Source organism: Panthera pardus, unplaced genomic scaffold (assembly GCF_024362965.1).
Source record: "Panthera pardus isolate Hobbes unplaced genomic scaffold, ASM2436296v1 HiC_scaffold_6, whole genome shotgun sequence".
NCBI lineage: Eukaryota > Metazoa > Chordata > Mammalia > Carnivora > Felidae > Panthera > Panthera pardus.
Genome location: NW_026526991.1, coordinates 39,058,596 through 39,077,855, shown reverse-complemented (window position 1 = coordinate 39,077,855; position 19,260 = coordinate 39,058,596). Strand labels below are relative to the sequence as shown.

Below are 19,260 nucleotides of genomic sequence, written 5' to 3'. Positions count from 1 at the left end.
CTCGTGGTTTATGACTTCAAGCCCCTCACCAGGCTCACTTCTGTTGGCATGAAGACCACTTGCTTCAAATCCTCTGTCCCCCTCTCTCTCTGCTCCTCCCCCACTCGTTCTCTCTCTCTCTCTCTCTCTCCATCTCTCTCTCTCTCTGTCGCCCAAAATAAATAAGCTTAAAAAAACAAATTAAAAGAACCTATTTCTCATTTCAGAATTAATTCTAAATCCTGGGGCACCTGAGTGGCTCAGTCAGTTAAGCATCAGATTCTGGATTTTAGCTCAGGTCATGACCTCACAGTCGTGGGATCAAGCCCCTCATTGGGCTCCGTGCTAAGCATGGAGCCTGCTTAAGATTCTCTCTCCCTCTCTCTCTTCCCCTGTCTCCCACTCACTCTTTCTCTCTCTCTCAAAATAAATAAACATTTTAAGAAAAGAAGAAAAAAAAAAGAATTCCAAATCCTGTCACTTCAGAATCCTGTCATTCTTCATTTCACTGGTCATGTAAAGTTCTTACCCTCACTGTATACCAAAATAACAAGGAGAATTTTTTAAAAACTACCAAACCCAGGTTCCACTTCCAGACTGATTGAATCTAATATGAAGCCAGGGCTGAGAGCCACAATACCATTGTAAATAAACTGTTGTCAGGTGCTAAATATAAAGAATTATTGAGGAAGGCTCAGAGCTAAGAACAAAATTCTATCTCACATTCCATGTCTGGGGTCAGATGTAGGGGTCAGACTCACTCAGGAATTGGAGACAGTCAATATTTCAACAGACCCACTTCTTTGATGAAAGAGAAAGAATGGAAGAAAGACAGGGGTTACCTCAGGGGGGCAGAATGCATCTTGCAGGGTGGCAACTATCCCTCCCATCGCCCTTTTGTACTCAGGTTTGAAATCAACCTGGGCTGGCCTGGGTGGCTCAGTCCCTTTGGTGTCCAGCTTCAGCTCAGGTAATGATCTCACAGGTCATGAGTTTGAGCCCCGCATCGGGCTCTGTGCTGACAGCTCAGAGCCTGGAGCCTGCTTCAGATTCTTTGTCTCCCTGTCTCTCTGGTCCTCCCCCACCCGCACTCTATCTGTCTGTCTCTCTCTCTGAAAAATAAATAAACACTTAAAAAAAACACAGAAATTTCTAAAAAAAGAAAGAAACAAAGGAAGGAAGAAAGAAAGAAAGAAATCAACCTCCTCCATGCAACAAGACTGAGATAGAAATGTTGCTTCCCACCCCTATGGCTAAGTTGAGGATTGGAGGTTGGCTCTGGTCTAAGAGCTGGCAAATCACTGGTCAGGTATAGCATTTGATCCCCGGGAGACTGGAAAGAAGAGCAGGAGAGAGACGCTGAAGCTGACAGGAAGTGCTGGAAGGCAGGCTACCTGCTACTTTTTGGAGTAGCGAGAATACAAGGCTTTCACACGGCTCTGACAGACTCTAAGGAAGGGAGCTGGGTTTAAGCCATTATGCTTTTGCACAAAGCTATAGGCCCCATGGTGTAAAGGAGAATATTGCACCTGACAGAGATCTCCACCTGGAGCTTGTCCAGGGGTAGCCCGTAGAGCCCAACGAAGAACCAGCACATGTGCCCACGAAAGGAACGGCATTCAAACTTCTTCCACACAGAGTCAAGCAAGGACAGTTAGCGTTTTCCAGAGAAGCAGCCACAGCCTCCAGAGAGAAGAGGTGAGTACAAGATACCCTCACTAGAAGTAGGCAGGTAAGAGGACTCAGGGTCGACTGCAGTTCCTACATCAGAGGGCAAGCACAGGAAAGGGGGCTGGGATGGGAAAGAACAGACCAAGACCCCCATGCCACCCTCCAGCACTTAAGATTATTGGTCTTTCTGGAGGTGGGCAAAAGAAAGAGAAGTCCTTTGAATAGAAAATCAGTTTCGCTTAAAGTTTTATTTATTTATTTTTGAGAGAGAGAGAGCAAGAGCAAGAGAGCAGGGAAGGGGCAGAGAGAGAGGGAGAGAATCCCGAGTAGGTTCCACGCTGTTAGCGTAGAGCCCCATGTGGGTACTCTATCTTGTGACCGTGAGATCTTGACCTGAGCTGAAACCAAGAGTTGGATACTCAACTGACTGAGCCACCCAGGTGCCCAAAAACTCACTTTGAAACTAAAATGAACACTCCTGGATCTTGAGATTTCAAGGACACTGGTTTTATAAACTGGAAGTGACACAAGTTATGGAATTGGGCTGAGACACCATTAAGGGAGCTCACTATCCAACAGGCAAAGGGTTTTGACCGAAGAGTTAGTAGCAATTATGGGAGAAGAACCCTAACGCAAGGAAAGGCTCTCCTCACAAACTGGTGACATGTGTTAATGTTTATAGTCCTTAAATATGAGTTGAAGTGTGGCCTATCTTAAGTAACACACTTATGTTTCCAAGAGGTTCTTATGGAGACAACGGTGGAGAGAAGGGTGGTGGAATGAGGTGGATGCAGTGTTTGAGGGTGACATTAACTCTTCATCAAGAGCCAGACATGCCTCAAGATAATAGGTAAATAAATAGTTCAAAAGAGGAGCCTCCTAGTACCCAACCAACCAGATGGTGCTCCCCACGTGAAATTCTTCTGTCACAAAGGTTGTTGGCTGTGTGTGTGAGTTTGATGGTCATCCTCATAATGATGTGAGTGGAGTGAAAAACATTTAAAAAATAGCTAAATAAAAAATTAACGTGGATAGACAGTCAGAGAGACTCTGATGATAGTTCTGAGTCAAATTCTTGCCATTTTTCCCACCTTTCCTGTAATGAAATAAGACTCCAGGGGAAGTTCCAGGATGTAGCAAACCCAGGGTCAGTGCCTTACAGTGCCACCCTGATAACTACAGATTGTTAACTCCAGACCGAGAACTACAAAGTTGCCTCATTTCGCTTACCAATTGTGTTGAATACAACTAAAATATTACAGCCAATAATTCCTATCTCAAGACTAGAACCAAATTAATTTTGCACATTTGTAGTTTGCTACGCCACAACCACCTATTCCAGAGGCCTCTGTTCCCAGGTCAGCAGACAAGGAGGGACTCCAAGAGGAGCCATTTCCATAGCCAGAGGTAACTGTGATGTGAGGTGTTTTTGAAGGCCCTTTCCCATCCCTCGGGGCCCAAACTTTCTTTCCTGTGGGTCTGCAAAGTAGTGCCTGAAATTCTCAGCATTCCTGTCATTCCCTAAAGGCTCAGGCAGCTCTCTAAACATTCTTGCCCACAAGCACCTGAGGAATGGGCCCCCGAGTTCTTGCGTGGGAAGCCAGCAGGAAGTTAAGAGCATAGCGCAGCAAGAGTATTTGGGAGAATGACAGCAAGGCCTAAAGGAAACACAGAAAAGAGTGGAGGGTGCAAGATAAGGAGCTTGGTCTACGTGAGCAGCTGCAGCGGATGGTTGCATCACTCAAGCATGGCTAGTGACCTACCTTGAAATGGAATGTGGGCCAGGGGAAGCTGGCACCACGCTTTGGAACCTGGAAAGCGACCCAGGGCTGTAGTACAAATCCTTAATAAAGAGTTTTAGCTAGTATCCCTTGCGGGAACCCTGGGAAAAAATGTTCTCACTGAGGCCCTAAGTGGATCTCAGAAGCCCTGTTCAGAAAAGCCCAGTCATTGAAAACTGAGACGTGCTGCAATGGCAAGAACCCTCTCCCTTTCCTTTCTCTTCCTCTTGCCCTCCCTCTCCTCCTACTCCTCCCCCCCCCCCCCCACCTCCTCCTCCTCCCTCTCTCTTTCCCACACACAGTCTGGGAGTTTACTTGGGTAAATTTTTTGGAGAACTGGGTTGCTACATCTGCAATGTATTCATTTAAACCTCAGACAGGCCACTAGAGGGCAGTGTCATCATTAATCACGAAAACTCTCCTGGCTTCCTCCGGCTTCAGTATTTCAGGCAGGCCCATCTGCACATCCTGTGACAGGATGTTTCGGAACTTTTCCTTCAGTTCCCACTGTAAATAAACAACCCCGGGGTGGACACATCCAGATGCACATCACAGCACAGCATGAATTGCCCAGGCCAAAGTTTCTGGTATATCTGTAACAGTCTTGCTGAATTTTGTGGCACACTTCAAATCCAGAGCTTAACCTTGCTTTTTGTCCTTCTAAATCTCTTCCTGAATTTTGGAATTTCTCTCGTATGCTATCCTCAAGAGCAAAAGGAAATTTCTTTTCAAGGAAACGAAGAGTTAAATAATCCGGCACAACTTGTTTATACAAGATTCTGTTTTGTTTCCATATTCCAGTTGCAAGTGTCTGGCTAGCTCAAAAGCAGGGTTGCCCAACTGGTCCAAAGCTATTAGGAGATTAGTCATGTGTGCAAACACAGGGACCAAGAGCCACATGTTTCTCTCTACTAGAGGCACCGAGAGCGTAAACTGGGCCCACTAAATTCAGTCCTAGTTAGGTATGCCAAAGAAAGCAAAGTTGCCAGAAGTTTGGGGCCCTTTTTTTTTTTGGCATTATTCCCTTCCTGTGAGTTCAATTAGTGCTCCTAGGTATAGACCTTGCATCCTTTGCATGAGGACAACCTAGTATCTGACTTTTCTGAAACTAGTATTTTAAGAACCCATATAAGCAAACCTACTGACTGAAGACCTGGGTGTGATTATAAATCATCAGGTAAAGGATAGAACATGGGCATTGACATTGCTGCCCCAACACTGGTGCTATACTTTTCCAAACAACTGATATCTGCTGACATCAAGCTCGTCCTCAGTTTATCAGCAGAGGCAGATAAGGTGAGGGAAACATTTACAGCCAGAGCGATTTCTGGAATTTTCCTACAGTGCTGAAATACCATCCAGAGTTCAAGTGGGCCACATTTGGACAAAGATTGCTATGTTATTTTTTCTATCTTTTGTATTTTCCCTGCTATATAATGACATTAACACTCTTTACACAAGGTCAGTACTATTTACCTAAGACTTTCCCAAAGGTTTCTTTTCTTTCCTATCCTCTCTTCTCAAAAGGAGACTGAGTACATGCTGTATTTTTGAGGGGAAAAATAAAATAGAGGAAAAGCATATAGAAATTAGTCAGGTGGGGACTGTAACTCAGCAAATCCACATTTACTGAGGAGAAGACGGAGCTGAAAATTAGTTTCAAGGTTTAAAGATTATGTTTCAACAGAGGCTTCCAGATTTGGGCCAACATCGTGTTTCACAGCAGGTGAGGAGAGAAAAAAGTACAGAAAAACAAACAAAGATAGAAGAAAATGCTATGAAAGACAACTCCTGAGTAAAACCTGAGCAGGTGGAATGTTGACAGAGGGCGGGGGTGGACTCAAGAGTCTCGAAGATGGCACCCGTGGCCTTCACCTACTCACAACCCCAAGAACATTACCAAGAAGGCATCACACAGCCTTTTCTTTTACAGTCACCTTCTTTACAGGACTGTGCCCCAGGAAATCAGGGAACAAGCGCCTCTTTGCTTCCAGCTTCCCTTTACAAATCCAAGATTTTGGCATGCTGGGACAAATAAAAACAGATAGGTAGGAAAGGATAAACAGTGGATGAGATCCCAGCTGTAACCGCCTAAATAGAATTGCTTTAAAGCACAACAACTTGGCTTTAGTCTGTATTATTCTGAATGTATAATCAATGTGGCCCCTCTTTTTCCAGGAAAGGAACTTTGTTTTGCTTTTTTTTCTTCTACACTTTCACCCAGAATGAATAGCTTCCTCATTAGGCAGTGTTCACATGCCCTCAGAAAATGTGTTTGGAAGAGAGACTCCCTGGAATCACAGATTAAAATGCCAGCAGAGTTGAGTATGTTCTTCTCTACTCTGAGCTGGTTAAATGAGAACTCATGTCATTCTCCATGCAGGGAACTTCTCAGGTAAGACTATTAAAGCCATGGAACCATCCACTTAGTGTGGTTATTAAAATCCTATGGCACTTTATTAGTGGCACACACTAAATAGTGTGTGAATTGGCAGCCAGAATATCCTTTCCCATCCCAGACTCTGTATTTCCTGGATTTATAGAATCAGATCAAATAGGAAAGATTTAGGCCTTCACCCCCATTTTGAAGATACTAATTGAGCACCTGCACAATGTGTTCATACTGGAGTACAATAATGAACAAGATCTAGCAGTCTTTGCTTTCACAGTAGAGTCTAGAGTATGGGAATATAAAATGGTATACCTGCTGTGGAAAAGAGTTACCACATGACCCTCCATTCCTAGGTATATCCAAGACAATTAAAAACATATGATCACACAAAAACTTGTACATAAATGTTCACAGCAGCATTATTCAATAGCCCAAAAGGGGAAACAACCCAAATGTCCATAAACTGATAAAAGGATAAACAAAAGGTGGTATATGCATACAATGGAATATTATTCAGCCATAAAAAGGAATGGAGTACTGACACATGCTGTAACATGTGTTATAGCTTACCTTATGCTAAGTGAAAGAAACCAGACACAAAAAGACAAATACTGTATGATTCCAATTATATGATATGCCTAGAACAGGCAAATACATAGGGATAGAAATTAGAAGTTGTCAGTGGGTGGGGAAAGGGAAGATTGGGGAGTGGCTATCAGTGGGTATGTTGTTTACCGTTCTGAATTTATACAGTGGGGATGGCTGCATGACCTTGTGAATATAAAAACCACTGAATTGTATACTCTAAAAAGGTGAATTGTGGGGTGTCTCGGTGGCTCAGTTGGTTAAGCTTCTGACTCTTGATTTTGGCTCGGGTCATGATCAAACAGTGTGTGAGTCTGAGCCCCACATCCGGCTCTGCGCTGACAGAGTGGAGCCTGCTTGGAATTCTCTGTCTCCCGGTCTCTCTGTTCTTCCCCCGCTTGTGTGCTCTCTCAAAAAAATTAAATAAACTTTAAAATAAAAAAATAAAAGGGTGAATTTTATGGCATGTGAATTATACCTCAAAAAAATGAGGTTAATTATAATGTCATGTGACGAGTGCCTCATTAGAACAGAGTGCTGTTTGACATATTTGGAGTAGAGCTGGAGAAGGAGTTGGGAAAGGCTTTCTGAGAGAAGTGGCTCTCAAGCAGAGACCAAAAAAGACAAATAGGAGTAAGAGGGACAAAGGAGCAGGAATGATCAATACCAAACAGTGGAACATGCCCAGGGCTGGGCATGCGGTTCTGCTGGGCTGAAGGAGGGCTGGCAGTGGGGAGGGGAGAGGCCAGGGATATAGGGGCTAAGAAGCCCTGCTAAAGAATTTGGACTTGATCCTAATTATAAGAGAAAACCTTGGAAGAGTTAAAGCTCAGGAGCAGTGAGATCTGGTCTGCTCTTCAGAAAGGTGGTTCCAAGTGCAGTGTAAAGTACAGACTGCAGGGGAAGCAAGGCTAGTGGCCGGGAGATTAGTTAGTTGGGAGGTTACTGCACTAATACAAATCAGAACTGACCGGACAGGGAAAACTGGAAAGGTACTGGGGAAGTTTTTCCAAGCTCGCTGTAATGCCCTGCCAACCCTTCCCACCATCAGAAAGCAAGAAGATGGTTTTGTAAGGAGGTAGTGCTGAGACTGAGCAGGCCCTATACCTGCTTTTGCTCCAAACTTTATATGCAACCCCCTTTAGACTTGGTTTCCTTTTTCAGAGCACCATGACCATAAAGATCCTTGCCATTTGCAATGGAAAGCTGGTCTGCTCATAGACTATGAAAATGAGTCAGAAACACTTGGGTTCAAATGCCCGCTCTGCCATTTTCAAGCTATGTGACTTTTGGCAAGCCATTTAATTTCTGATCTCAATTTTCTTCAAATGTGAAATAAGATCATCTATATCTCACGGTTTTTACTGAGGGCTACTTGTGACTACATATGTAGAAAAAAAGTCTTGGAGCAGGCCTGTCCTGTAGCGGATGCTCAATGAATGCGGTTCGGTACCATTCAAGCCCTCTCAGATGGTAACTCTGTAGTTGAAGTCACAGTCCTACTTTGATGCAATCATGACACTGAAGGCTAAAAAGTATGCCTTGGGCCTGGTGCTGTGAATATTTTAGCAGGCTAGGAAAGACTGTTCCACTATCGGCCTAGAAGCAGGTGTTTGCCAAGATGACAAACATAAGTCATTTGCATCCATGGCTCCTTAAATACCACTTCAAAATCAAATATATTTAAATTAATTCCTAAAAAGAAAGATCTGAGGGCTCCTCAGACAAGTCATCAAATAAGGGCTTGTTTACGCTCAAACAGAAAGGCCGAAGTTCCAGGTAAAGGCTCTCCTTTCTGGCGCTCAACATAACTCCAGGGCAGCAGACCATATAAATAGTTTGAGGCACTGGACAAATGGAATGCTGTCTGGAATGATAATGTGGAAAGAGAAAAACAGTTCATGTAAACACAGCAGGCGATTTAATTTAAAGAAACACATTTAACAAGCCACCTAGAGCTTTCTAGGCACAAGTGTCTGGTTAGGTTTTTATGCAGAAAGGAACACATTTAAAGAACAGGCAAGAGTAGAAAGTATCACAAAATGTCTTAAAACCTTACTTAAGGAGCTTATTGTTATCAGCACTAAAACCAAGGTCTTTACTCTCCTCCTTTACCAGGGTGCAGGCTCGAGGGATAAAATGTAATTTTAATACTGATGTAAACTAGTAAACAATCCCCTTAACTTTTGGAAAGTTTCTCTCTCTCTCTCTCTCTTTCTCTCTCTCTCTCTCTCTCTCTCTCTCTCACACACACACACACACACACAATCTTCCATATATTTGAAATGTTTCTCTCTCATCCTCTTCCTGTACTATGAAAATTTATCTCCAAAGAAACAACAATCTCCCAAACTATGTCTATTTCTCCGTTGACCACTGTAATGGGTTTCAGAAAGCACAAGGTGGCAGAAACACATTAGAAATGCAACTGGAATAAGTGTGGGTGTCATGGAAACTGCAGCAACCATCAAGGTATTTTTTAGGAAAATAAAAGAGAGATTTCCATTATAAGAACAAATATGCTCAATAAAGTTTGGGAAATATGACTGTAAAAAGAAGAAAGGGAATTCTATCCCCCAGAGGTACGCACAGATGTTTAATTCTTCTTCCTATTGTCTCCATAGTTGTGATTATACTAGATATGCAGTTTTATGTCTTCCTTTTAAAACTTTACCAAGGTAAGAACTTTCAAACCTTATTTATTCATATATCTCCCTGTTTCAAAAAAAGAGTTAAGGCATCTTCATGTGTCCATATTTTTATAAACCCTTTAAAAAGATAACTTATTAGAGGGGCACCTGAGTGGTTCAGTTGGTTAAGTGTCCAACTTCGGCTCAGATCATGATCTCATGTTCATGAGTTTGAGCCCCACATCAGGCTCTCTGCTGTCAGTGCAGAACCCACTTTGGATCCTGTGTCTCCCTCTCTCTCTGCCCCTCTCCCACTCATATGTTCTCTCTCTCAAAAATAAATTAAAAATAAAAAAATAAAAAAAGATAATTTATTAGATGGTGGCTTGTCTAATCTAGCCATTTTCCTATTAGCAACAATACTTTAAGTGAAATATTATCAATAATGTCTCAGCCAGTAAATTTACATTTTTAAGATGCTATTTCCAAAAACAAAGCCAGTTATCTGAGAGAATCAGAACTGAACAAATATAATGGTAACCATTTCTTTTTTTCTAAAACAGAAAATGAAATGATGGTATCCTCTCTGTCCAAACAGCATTTATTTGAAGACCTTTGTAACTCCAGTAAGCAAGCACAGAATGTATTATCTCCTGAACTGGCCTGTATGTAACTGGATCTTTTCTTATTTTTCAAACCTGTATCTATAGTATATAACATGTATTATATGCGTGTGTGTATAACTGTATATTTATGTATTTTATATTTATAAAATATTGTGTAACAAAGTGTTTTCTTAAGTACTTAAGTTATTGCTGAAGCAGCCAAAACTCATTTATGTTTTTAATGTTTTTCATTTTTGAGAGAGAGAGAGACAGCATGAGCAGGGGAGGGGCAGAGAGAGAGGGAGACACAGAATCCAAAGCAGGCTCCAGGCTCTGAGCTGTCAGCACAGAGCTCGATGCAGGGATCAAACCCATGAAGCCCTGAGATCATGACCTGAGCCAAAGTTGGACATCCAACTGACTGAGCCATCCAGGCGCCCCAAGTTATTTATACTTTTAGAAGATTGACACTAATTAGATTTGCTCCTGGAAAATTAACCAAAGCCAAAATTGATTGCTGCTTTAGAATCATCCATCTGAATTCTGAAAATAACTATATATAATCCTTTGGTCTAGTCACCCACTATTACTCCCCCCTATTCAGTCAAGTGAAGCCTTCACCAACATCAGACAACTAAGTAGGAGGTGAGGTACTTAGAACTCTGTAGCAACTGGGAAAATTCCTTATGTTTCAGTACCTTAATTCATGCCGTTAATACACAGGTCAAACTGAGAAATTAGAAATAATGTGGTGACTCCCCCCCTCCCCCCCACTTAAAAAATTTTTTTTTTAAGTTTATTTGTTATTTATTTTGAGAGAGAGAGCTAGAGAGCAAGCAGGGGAGGGGCAGAGAAAGAGGGAGACAGAGAATCCCAAGCAGGCTCTGCACTGTCAGCACAGAATCTGATGCAGGCCTCAATCTCACAAACCGTGAGATTATGACCTGAGCCGAAACCAAGAGTTGGACACTTAACTGACTGAGCCACCCAGGAGCCCCGACTCTTTCCTCTTTTTAAATGAAAACATAATTTGCTCTGTAAATGAGCAAATTGCTGCCTTCCAAGGGAGGGAAAATTCAATTGTCAGGAACAAATGTTATTACATTCAAGAAACTCCTGAACGATGAGTCCTGGTTTTCTAATTTGTAAGAACTTACGAGAAAATCACATGCAATTCTCTGAAAAGATCAATCCCATTCATGACTCGTCCAGCGCCAGTCAGAACTCCAAACTAAAGTTCTCACTCGATGACTTCACTTGCTCCTTCCCAGCCTCCTCCTTTCCCAAGTAGCTTTGAAGAAGTTTCTCATTTTATTCAAAGACTCTCAGTCCATTCACAGAAGGGTTTTCTTTACCTCTGAGCACCAAGGTTAAGTCTTCAGGATCCAATAAATTGCAAGTTGGAAACAGTTGAAAGGGGAAAATGTCAGCTTAAAGAAATTAATTATTAGTGCAGGAACTTACTGCACTTTCTCAACATTTCTTCTCGTTAGGCCTCTATAAGGGACGCAAGAGTCTAGATGATCTGAATATAACCTCAGTGTCAGAAACTTTTTCTGTCTCCCTGATTGGTTAGGTTTCCCAACGATTGGGGTTATCCATTTCCAGAGCCCTGGCGAAGATTAAAAAGCAAGAGAACTGTATTAAGTAACAAGCTTGTCTATGGAGTATCCACATTTTAAAAGCCTAGAGATTCTGGTTTGGGAAAGCTAAAAAAGTAAACACCAACTATGATGACTGGAGAAGTTAATCTTTCCTTTGCTCACTCTTATACCCATACTTCTAATAAAAATAATTTAGACTTTTGCCCTTGGAACTATTTCTTACAGAAACTGCTTACCATGATACAAGAATAACTTCCCCTATTTTTTGTTTATTTGTTTTTCCTCTACTTCTATTCTTTCCCACATAGATTAAACCAAAATAAGATTAGCCAGAACTAATTTGATTCCAATCCAAGCCACACACCCTATGTATTCCATTCCAAATCAAGTTTAATTTACTGACTTCCTTGGGTCCCAACTGAATGACCTACTGGAATTCATGAAAGAGGTCACAGAATATTATTGCAGGCCAAAAAAAGAATGTGAAAAACACAAACATGCCTGGAAACAGATTGGCCCAAAGACATGACTTGGTTAAGATGTTTTTTTGTGGAATTCAAATGATAAAAGATCAAGTCTTCCAACAGGAAAAGCAGCTAACATAGATGCATTTGCATTTATACATCATTCATTCATTCAGCAAATATTTATTGAGTACCTATTATACAATCAGCCCACACATACTCATGGACCTTACAATAGTAGAGAAGACTTCAAGAAAACATCTGCTTTTTCTGGTGTCCAGTTTTTTCTTTCTTTCTTTCTTTCTTTCTTTCTTTCTTTCTTTCTTTCTTTCTTTCCGTTTATTTATTTTTGAGAGACAGAAAGACAGAGTGCGAGTCAGGGAGGGGCAGAGAGAAAGGGAGACACAGAATCGTAAGCAGGCTCCAGGCTTTGAGCTGTACACACAGAGCCCATCACGGGGCTTGAACTCATGGACCATGAGATCATGACCTGAGCCAAAGTCAGATGCTTAACTAACTGAGCCACCCAGGTGCCCTTGGTGACAATTTCTGCCCTGAACTGTATGTGTGAAATCTGTGGACATAAGCTTTACCTTTTTTTTTTTTAGAAAAAATTTTTATAGTTTATTTATCTTGAGAGACAGAAAAAGAGCGCATGAAAGCAGGCAAGGGACAGAGAGAGAGGGAGAGAGAATCCCAAGCAGGCGTGGCGCTATCAGCACAGAGCCGAGCATGGGGCTCAATCTCATGAACTGTGACATCATGACCTGAACCGACCTCAAGAGTCAGATGCTTAACTGATGGAGACACCCAGGCACCCCATAAGCTTTACTTTTAATCTTTTATCTTTTGATAATTTAGAAGCTGAATTAAAAACCTCCCTTTTGATTATGGCAGCCAATAGCTTTTGGATTCTTTTAATCCAAAGGATTTTAGACTTTTTTTTTTAAACCTTTTGAAGTCAAGATTGACCTCTAAAGGATAAAGCCAATTTCATTTGATAACAATATAAGAGCTAATAACATAGTAACTTTAGGTGGTTTTATACTAGTGATAAATCACTAATACTGTTATAGCTCATGTTACAAACTTCTATATTTTTAACTGAGAATTCCTTTTTTTCTTTTAATTTTTTTTAATGTTTATTTATTTTTGAGAGCGTGAAAGAGAGACAGAGCATGAGCAGGGGAGAGGCAGAGAGACAGGGAGACACATGTCCGAAGCAGGCTCCAGGCTCTGAGCTGTCAGCACAGAGCCCAATGCAGGGCTTGAACTCACAGACTGTGAGATCATGACCTGAGCTGAAGTTAGGCGCTTAACCGACTGAGCCACCCAGGCGCCCCAGAGAATTCCTCTTTATGATTTAGAAGATTCCTTCTTAGTTTTAAATCTTTGTTTTGCTTTAACAACATAGCATCTGCCCCATTTGGCTTAAAAACAAAAATTAAATAGGTGATAACGCAGGCTATAGACAGATTAGACTTCCATAAATAGAACAAAAATGTTCACTTCTTGGTTGAAGCATAATATTTTGGCAAACAGGAAATCAGAAAAACTAGTTTAGTTCTCATTTCAGCATTATTTAGCTAATTAACTTTGGGCAGGTCCCTCAAGTTATATGCCACAATTTTGCACACTATTAAATGGGTATAAAAATTGTCCTTTAAGTTTTATAAGCAGTACAAAATCATTCAAAAATATTTACATGGTAGCTGGTGCTACTGGTAGATGAATTCTGAAAAGGTACAGGGAAAAAAAAAGTCCATTTCCAGTTTCATTTCTTGTAATGTCTTAAAAGACAAGGTACATTTTTTGAGGTTTCTTGTTTAATATCTAGAATACTGTGTTCACATTCAGTGAATTCTTTAAATTCCTTTTCCTGACATCCATTTGGACCGTGAATCCAAAATTATGCAGGCATTTTCCCTATTACATGAAAAGACTGATTGGTTTGCATAAGTTACACAGTAAGTTCGTAGCAGGAGCAAAGGTCAGAATCTCTGATCAATATCCTAAGCACGCCAGGACCATTAGGCTACACCTCTGCTAACAGGAAGACTGTGACACCCTGTCTAATATCAACAGAATTCTCTAAGCTGAGCCTTATTTTGGCCATTGGTTCCTTTCAGTTCACATACAAAATCTTTTTACCAGATCTGCTTCTTTCTCTTTCTCTATTCATGCCTAACAAGCAAAGAAACAGATAAAAGGAAACCTGTAAGTGCAGAGGTAAAGAATGTGAATAATCCACAAGCCAGAAAAACCTGACTAAATGAAATTAACTAAATGGATTTCTTTTCTACAGTTTAGGACACGAATTTTCTTAAAGCATATGATGAGTCTCAGGATATACAGCAAGGTACAATGTGAGTGCAATTAAATTTCATTTTCGTGAAAATTTTTTCATAGGGTCATAAAATGGAAATGAGAAAGTACACAAGGTGGTTTTAGTAAGAGAAAGAAAAACACCTGCCAAAAAACAGTAAAAAATCATGAAAATCATTCAGAAAAGGCAGTATAGTCATCCAAAATAATTTATAAATTGAATGGGGGAGATCTATTGAAAATATAGACACAGTCCTTATAGACTAGGAAGAAAGGAATGGACTATATAGACAAAGCATATGTGGAAATAATAATACCAAGTTACGCATTTACCACGAGACATACATTGATCCAGGCATTTTTTAAAATTCTTACTTAATCCTTACAAATGCTAGATCCTTAAGAAGTTTTACCAATCCCTTAAGAGGATTAATCTCTCCTTCCTCTGTGCTTTATTTACATTATGTCTATCCTTTAACTGTATGTAAATTTATCGAAGACAGAGACCATTTGATTCGTTTTTATACTGCCTTGGGCATCTATCATAGTACCCTACCCAATAAATAGTACAGTTTAAATGAGTGTTTTTCAAACTTTGGATGCATAAGAATCACCAACAGATTTTGTTAAAAGGGCAAATCGCCAGACCCCAGAAAACGGGACTCAGTCAGTGTATCTGAACTGGACCCAGTGATTAATTCAGATACTCAAACATTTATTAAGTACTTTATGTGGTAGGTGTTATTAACTCCACTTTGTAGACAAGGAAACAAAGCCATGGGTAAAGTACTTCCTAACAGTCACAAAACGTGTAATAAGTAAGACTCAGGGTTAGGCTAAAGTAGCAACCAAGGTCTCTCATTCACTCCTTCGTTGTTTCTTTTATTTACTTATTCAAACAAGTATTTGAAAACCTCCTATGGGCTTTTTCAAAAGGAAAATGCACACAGACAGCAAATGCCAATTATTTCTGTACCGTTAGAGGACAGTCCTGGAAAAGCTTCCCCTACCAATGGAGTCCAGAGTAGCCCTCGGAAAGGGTGCAAATCTAGAAGAGAAAAGGGATGTCCTAGTTTTATTTCTAGATATAGCAGCACTTCACTATTTTAGGGATGGCTTTTTACTTTTTTTCAATGGGGAATATATATTTTTGAAATTCCTTTCAATCTTTCTCTGTGTGGTGGCTTAGTTGGCCACTTTTAAGATGTTAAGAAAATCCAACTACCTCCTTAAAACCATATTACCTTTGGTAACCCCCACCAATTTAAACTGAAGTCCCAAATATTTTTAGTTGAAAAAAGCATAATTGCTTGCCTTAATGTTTCTCATTAATCTCACTCATGGGAGAGAAAAGTTCCTACTTCTGAACTTTATTAAAATAGATTAAACTTTCTTATACTCTACAAATGTCACATGACAAGTAAATTACCTATGATTAAGCTGAGCAAGGTATTGTCTTACTAGAGAGATATTAATCAGATATGTAAGATCTAAGAACACACAAGTATAAAATCCAATATCTAAAAAACACGAAAGGAATTAGACTGTGTACAATTTCAAGTTAATATACGTATAATTGGACAATAAAATATCCACATTCCAGTTAAGACTCTTTTTTTAGGCCAGAGGACAAACATTACTTTCCAACTTGTGCAATTCAAAAGGAAAAATGTTTTAAATACCTCTGTGGCATTCTGCCGTGATTAAAAAATCATCCCTAGTGCTAACACCTAGAACTGCCATCCTCTGTTTTGCTGTCTTATAGTACACATATCCAAATCAAGAAAAAATGCTTCTTGTTCTCCAGGAGGGTCAGTAGATAAACAACCTCTTGCTTTGATATGCTTCCTGTTCTCTTATCAGGACACACCGGTCACTGGTAATCAGGTACACTGAAAAAACAAGTGGAGAGGTAGAGAAAGAAATTGACTTGTTGCCAACCTTCATGAATTCAAGCTGATTCACCCTGTTTGTTTAGTTCCCATATCAGCTTGGTTAATGACACTGCCCTGGAATATGTTTGTTCAGGAGTCCATGCAGAGACAATTCTTAGTAGGAAAACAGGCCCAAGCTGAGGCTGGGGATTTAGAGAGAAGAGAGACCTGAGAAATACTTAGAGCCTCTCAAATAAACTAACTCAAGAAGCTCTTTATTTCTAAAAGATATTTTTCTTTACCCAAGACTGTTCAATATTCCTTCAACAGTTACATTTAGCAGGGGATATAGATTACATTACATTTGAATCAGCACATCCTGCATTCTAGTTTAGGACAGAATTCTGACTTGCCTCATTTGGACTTCTAAGGACAGCCACCCTAGAAAAGCAGAAATCTAAAACCAGATGGTAGTTTTATTGCTTATCCAGAACTTCCTGATAGCCTTTTTTTCCCCCAATTTCAGGAAAGATTAACTGTTACAATGTTTCTTCACTGGTATAAATCACACTGTAAGAGTTACCTTCATTTTAATTCTTTTCCCATCATAGCTATGAACAGGTGTTGTATCACACATTTTACATGCATCATCTCATTTATTCTTCACAATGACCCAACTAAGTTAGGCACTATTTTGTCCTTGTTGCAGATGGTGAAATTATAAAGGAACTCGTTCAAGGTCACACAGCTAATAGTGGTACAACCAGGATCTGAATTCAAGTAGGTCTGAACTTGAAAACTAGTGGTCAGGTGGGTCTAATTTGGAAGCTGTGACTTCCAAATTAGTGTGTATACAAAGAACATTAGATGCAGCTCTCGGCTGTAGTACCATGACTCAGCAGATGATGAATAACTATTGCTAAATATTCCTATGACAAATACTAACCCTCCCTCAGCTCCTTCAAAGTTTGCTTCAAATGCTAGGTCCTAAAGAAGTTTATCCTAGTCCTTGAAGAATTTAATCTCTCACTCCTCTTTTGCTTGTATAGATTCTATTCTTTAACCATATGTAAGCTTTTTGAGGACAGAGACATCTGATTCATCTGAGTATTCCTGTAGACTCCAGGTGACTCTGATGTAGGAGTAGAGGAACTATCACACTTAAAGAAACAATGCTTCACTGAACAATGTAACACTGACTTGAAATCATGTTCTAAAGAGGCAAGGATAAAATGAAAAAGTTAATTTCTGCTATCAAAAAATAAGTTTTATAACTTTCTAATTTAGAAATTAGTATTTTGTAATCTCTAACCTTCCCCCGAAACAGACCTGTGTCACAGACTAATCTTAGCAGTAGTCAGACACCTGTTTTCAGGTACCAGCAAAGTATGATTCCACTTCTACTGCCACGTGACACGACATCAGGGTAAATAACATGCTCCTCTTAGTCTTACTTCCTCATCTGCACAGAGACAATCAGTTTTTTAAAAGTTCGGCAAGGGGGCACCTGGCTGGCTCGGTTGGTGGAACATGTGACTCTTGATCTTGGGGTTGTAAATTCGAGCCCCACGTTGGATATGCAGATTACTTAAAATCTTTAAAAAACAAAAAGTTAGTGAGGAAGATGTTATAAACCCACTTGAGACCAAGTAAGAGAACCTCCTCAAGTAGCCTGGGAAAGAGAAACAGCTCTTACCAATATGTTATTTTTAAGAGTTTTTTTTTTTTAATCTCAGTTATAAAAGACTAATGCTACTCTGTAAGTCAACCAGGGGTAAATCCTCAAAATTGGATCTAATCCCCCCACATATATCCTTTCCAAATGAAATAAATCTTTAGGCACGAATAACAGGAAATGGATAAAAGTGTCCTGACCAATTAAAAAAAAGGCGGGGGGGGGAGGTGGTGAATGGATGATTTCACCACAGGGGGAGTGTTTCTCAAGTAACTAGACAACAACAGCCTATAAAGTACACCGTACTTACTCAATCACAAAGCTCAGAAAAAAAGTAAAACCCAGGAAGAAAGTTTTACCTAACCATGGGTGACTTTGGGAATTTTATGAGCTATAAAAACACAGATATTTGAAATTCAATATAAGATTTAACATATAAACTATGAATAATTACAAATGGTTCAGATGGCCAGAAGATACTAGAAAACGTGGGGCCCTGACTCCCACCGAAGACTTACTATCATCGGCCACTGAAGACATGATTTAGGGGCAAAACTAAAATTCATCTAACAAATTAATGAAAATATGAATTTATGCTCAATATCCACACTCTCAATTTTTTCAAGATTAAGGGAATAAATCTTTCCCAAACATTAGATTTATAAGCATGATTTTGATAACATAAACTAGATAGCCCCATGACATGTATTGAGGCTCAAAAGATAAGTGAATTTCAATTCTCATCTTTTGTAAAAGTCCAAAGGACATTCTAAAAGCAGCACTCTTCAACCCTGTGTCAACTTTTTTATTGGGCAATAAAGAACAGAATGGTGTAGGCTACAATTTTTTTCACTGCAATGTCCTTTGTACTTAGTACAAAGACTAACACAAAATAGTATGCATTAAGTATTTGTGAACCAATGCAAGATACAAAATGCAAGAATTTAGGTTATAGTTGGTTTCCATAATCTGGAATAAAGGAATGGATCCTTCTTTCCGGATGAAGGCATGGGCAGGAATGGAGAAAATCATTTGCCAGTATTATTACATGGTCCCCCAGGTGATGGCTGACAGCAGCTGGGCTTTATTCTAAGCACTAGTAAGGACTCCTGGTGGCTCAGTCAGTCATGGGGCAACTTCACAACTGCTTCTAGCCATCATCCAACACTTTTTTTTTCATTTAAAAAAGTAAAGGAGCTTATATTAAGCAACATGTAACTTAACACTCAACCTGATGCCTTTTAAAAAATCTAATATAGTTAACATACAGTGTTATATTAGTTTCAAGTGTATAAGATAGTGATTCAACAATTCTATATGTTACTCAATGCCCAACAACATTAAATGTACTCTTAATCCCCTTCACATATATCACCCATCCCCCCTCTGGTAACCATCAGTTTGTTCTCTATAGTTAAGAGAGTCTGTTTCTTGGTTTGTCTTTTTTCCCCTTCATTCATTTTGTTTCTTAAATCCCATGACTGAAATCATATGGCATGTCTTTCTCTTATTTCAATTATCCTATCTCCATCCATGTCACTGAAAATGGCAAGATTTCATAGTTTTTTATGGCTGAGTAATATTCCCTTGTGTTTTCCATACACACACACACACACACACACACACACACACACACACACACACACACCTTCTTCATTCATTCATCCATCAATGG

The 19,260-nt window shown here is 39.9% G+C and overlaps 1 protein-coding gene across 2 annotated transcripts in view; it reads right to left on the bottom strand.

Moving 5' to 3' along the window:
* Window positions 1-14,892: 14,892 nt before the first annotated feature.
* PAWR (pro-apoptotic WT1 regulator) overlaps window positions 14,893-19,260 on the bottom strand; it is a 136,532-nt gene continuing 132,164 nt past the window's right edge. The window contains exons 7-8 of one of the 2 annotated variants that reach the window (XR_002081585.2): window positions 15,719-15,928; window positions 14,893-15,084 (exon numbers count right to left, since the gene is read on the bottom strand). Coding sequence is in view for 1 of the 2 variants with exons in the window: in XM_019455193.2 (XP_019310738.2) it covers window positions 15,910-15,928 (19 nt within the window). In the remaining variant the exon portion in view is untranslated. Of the gene's footprint in view, window positions 15,929-19,260 lie in introns of both variants that reach the window. The other variant, XM_019455193.2, reaches the window with a different exon arrangement.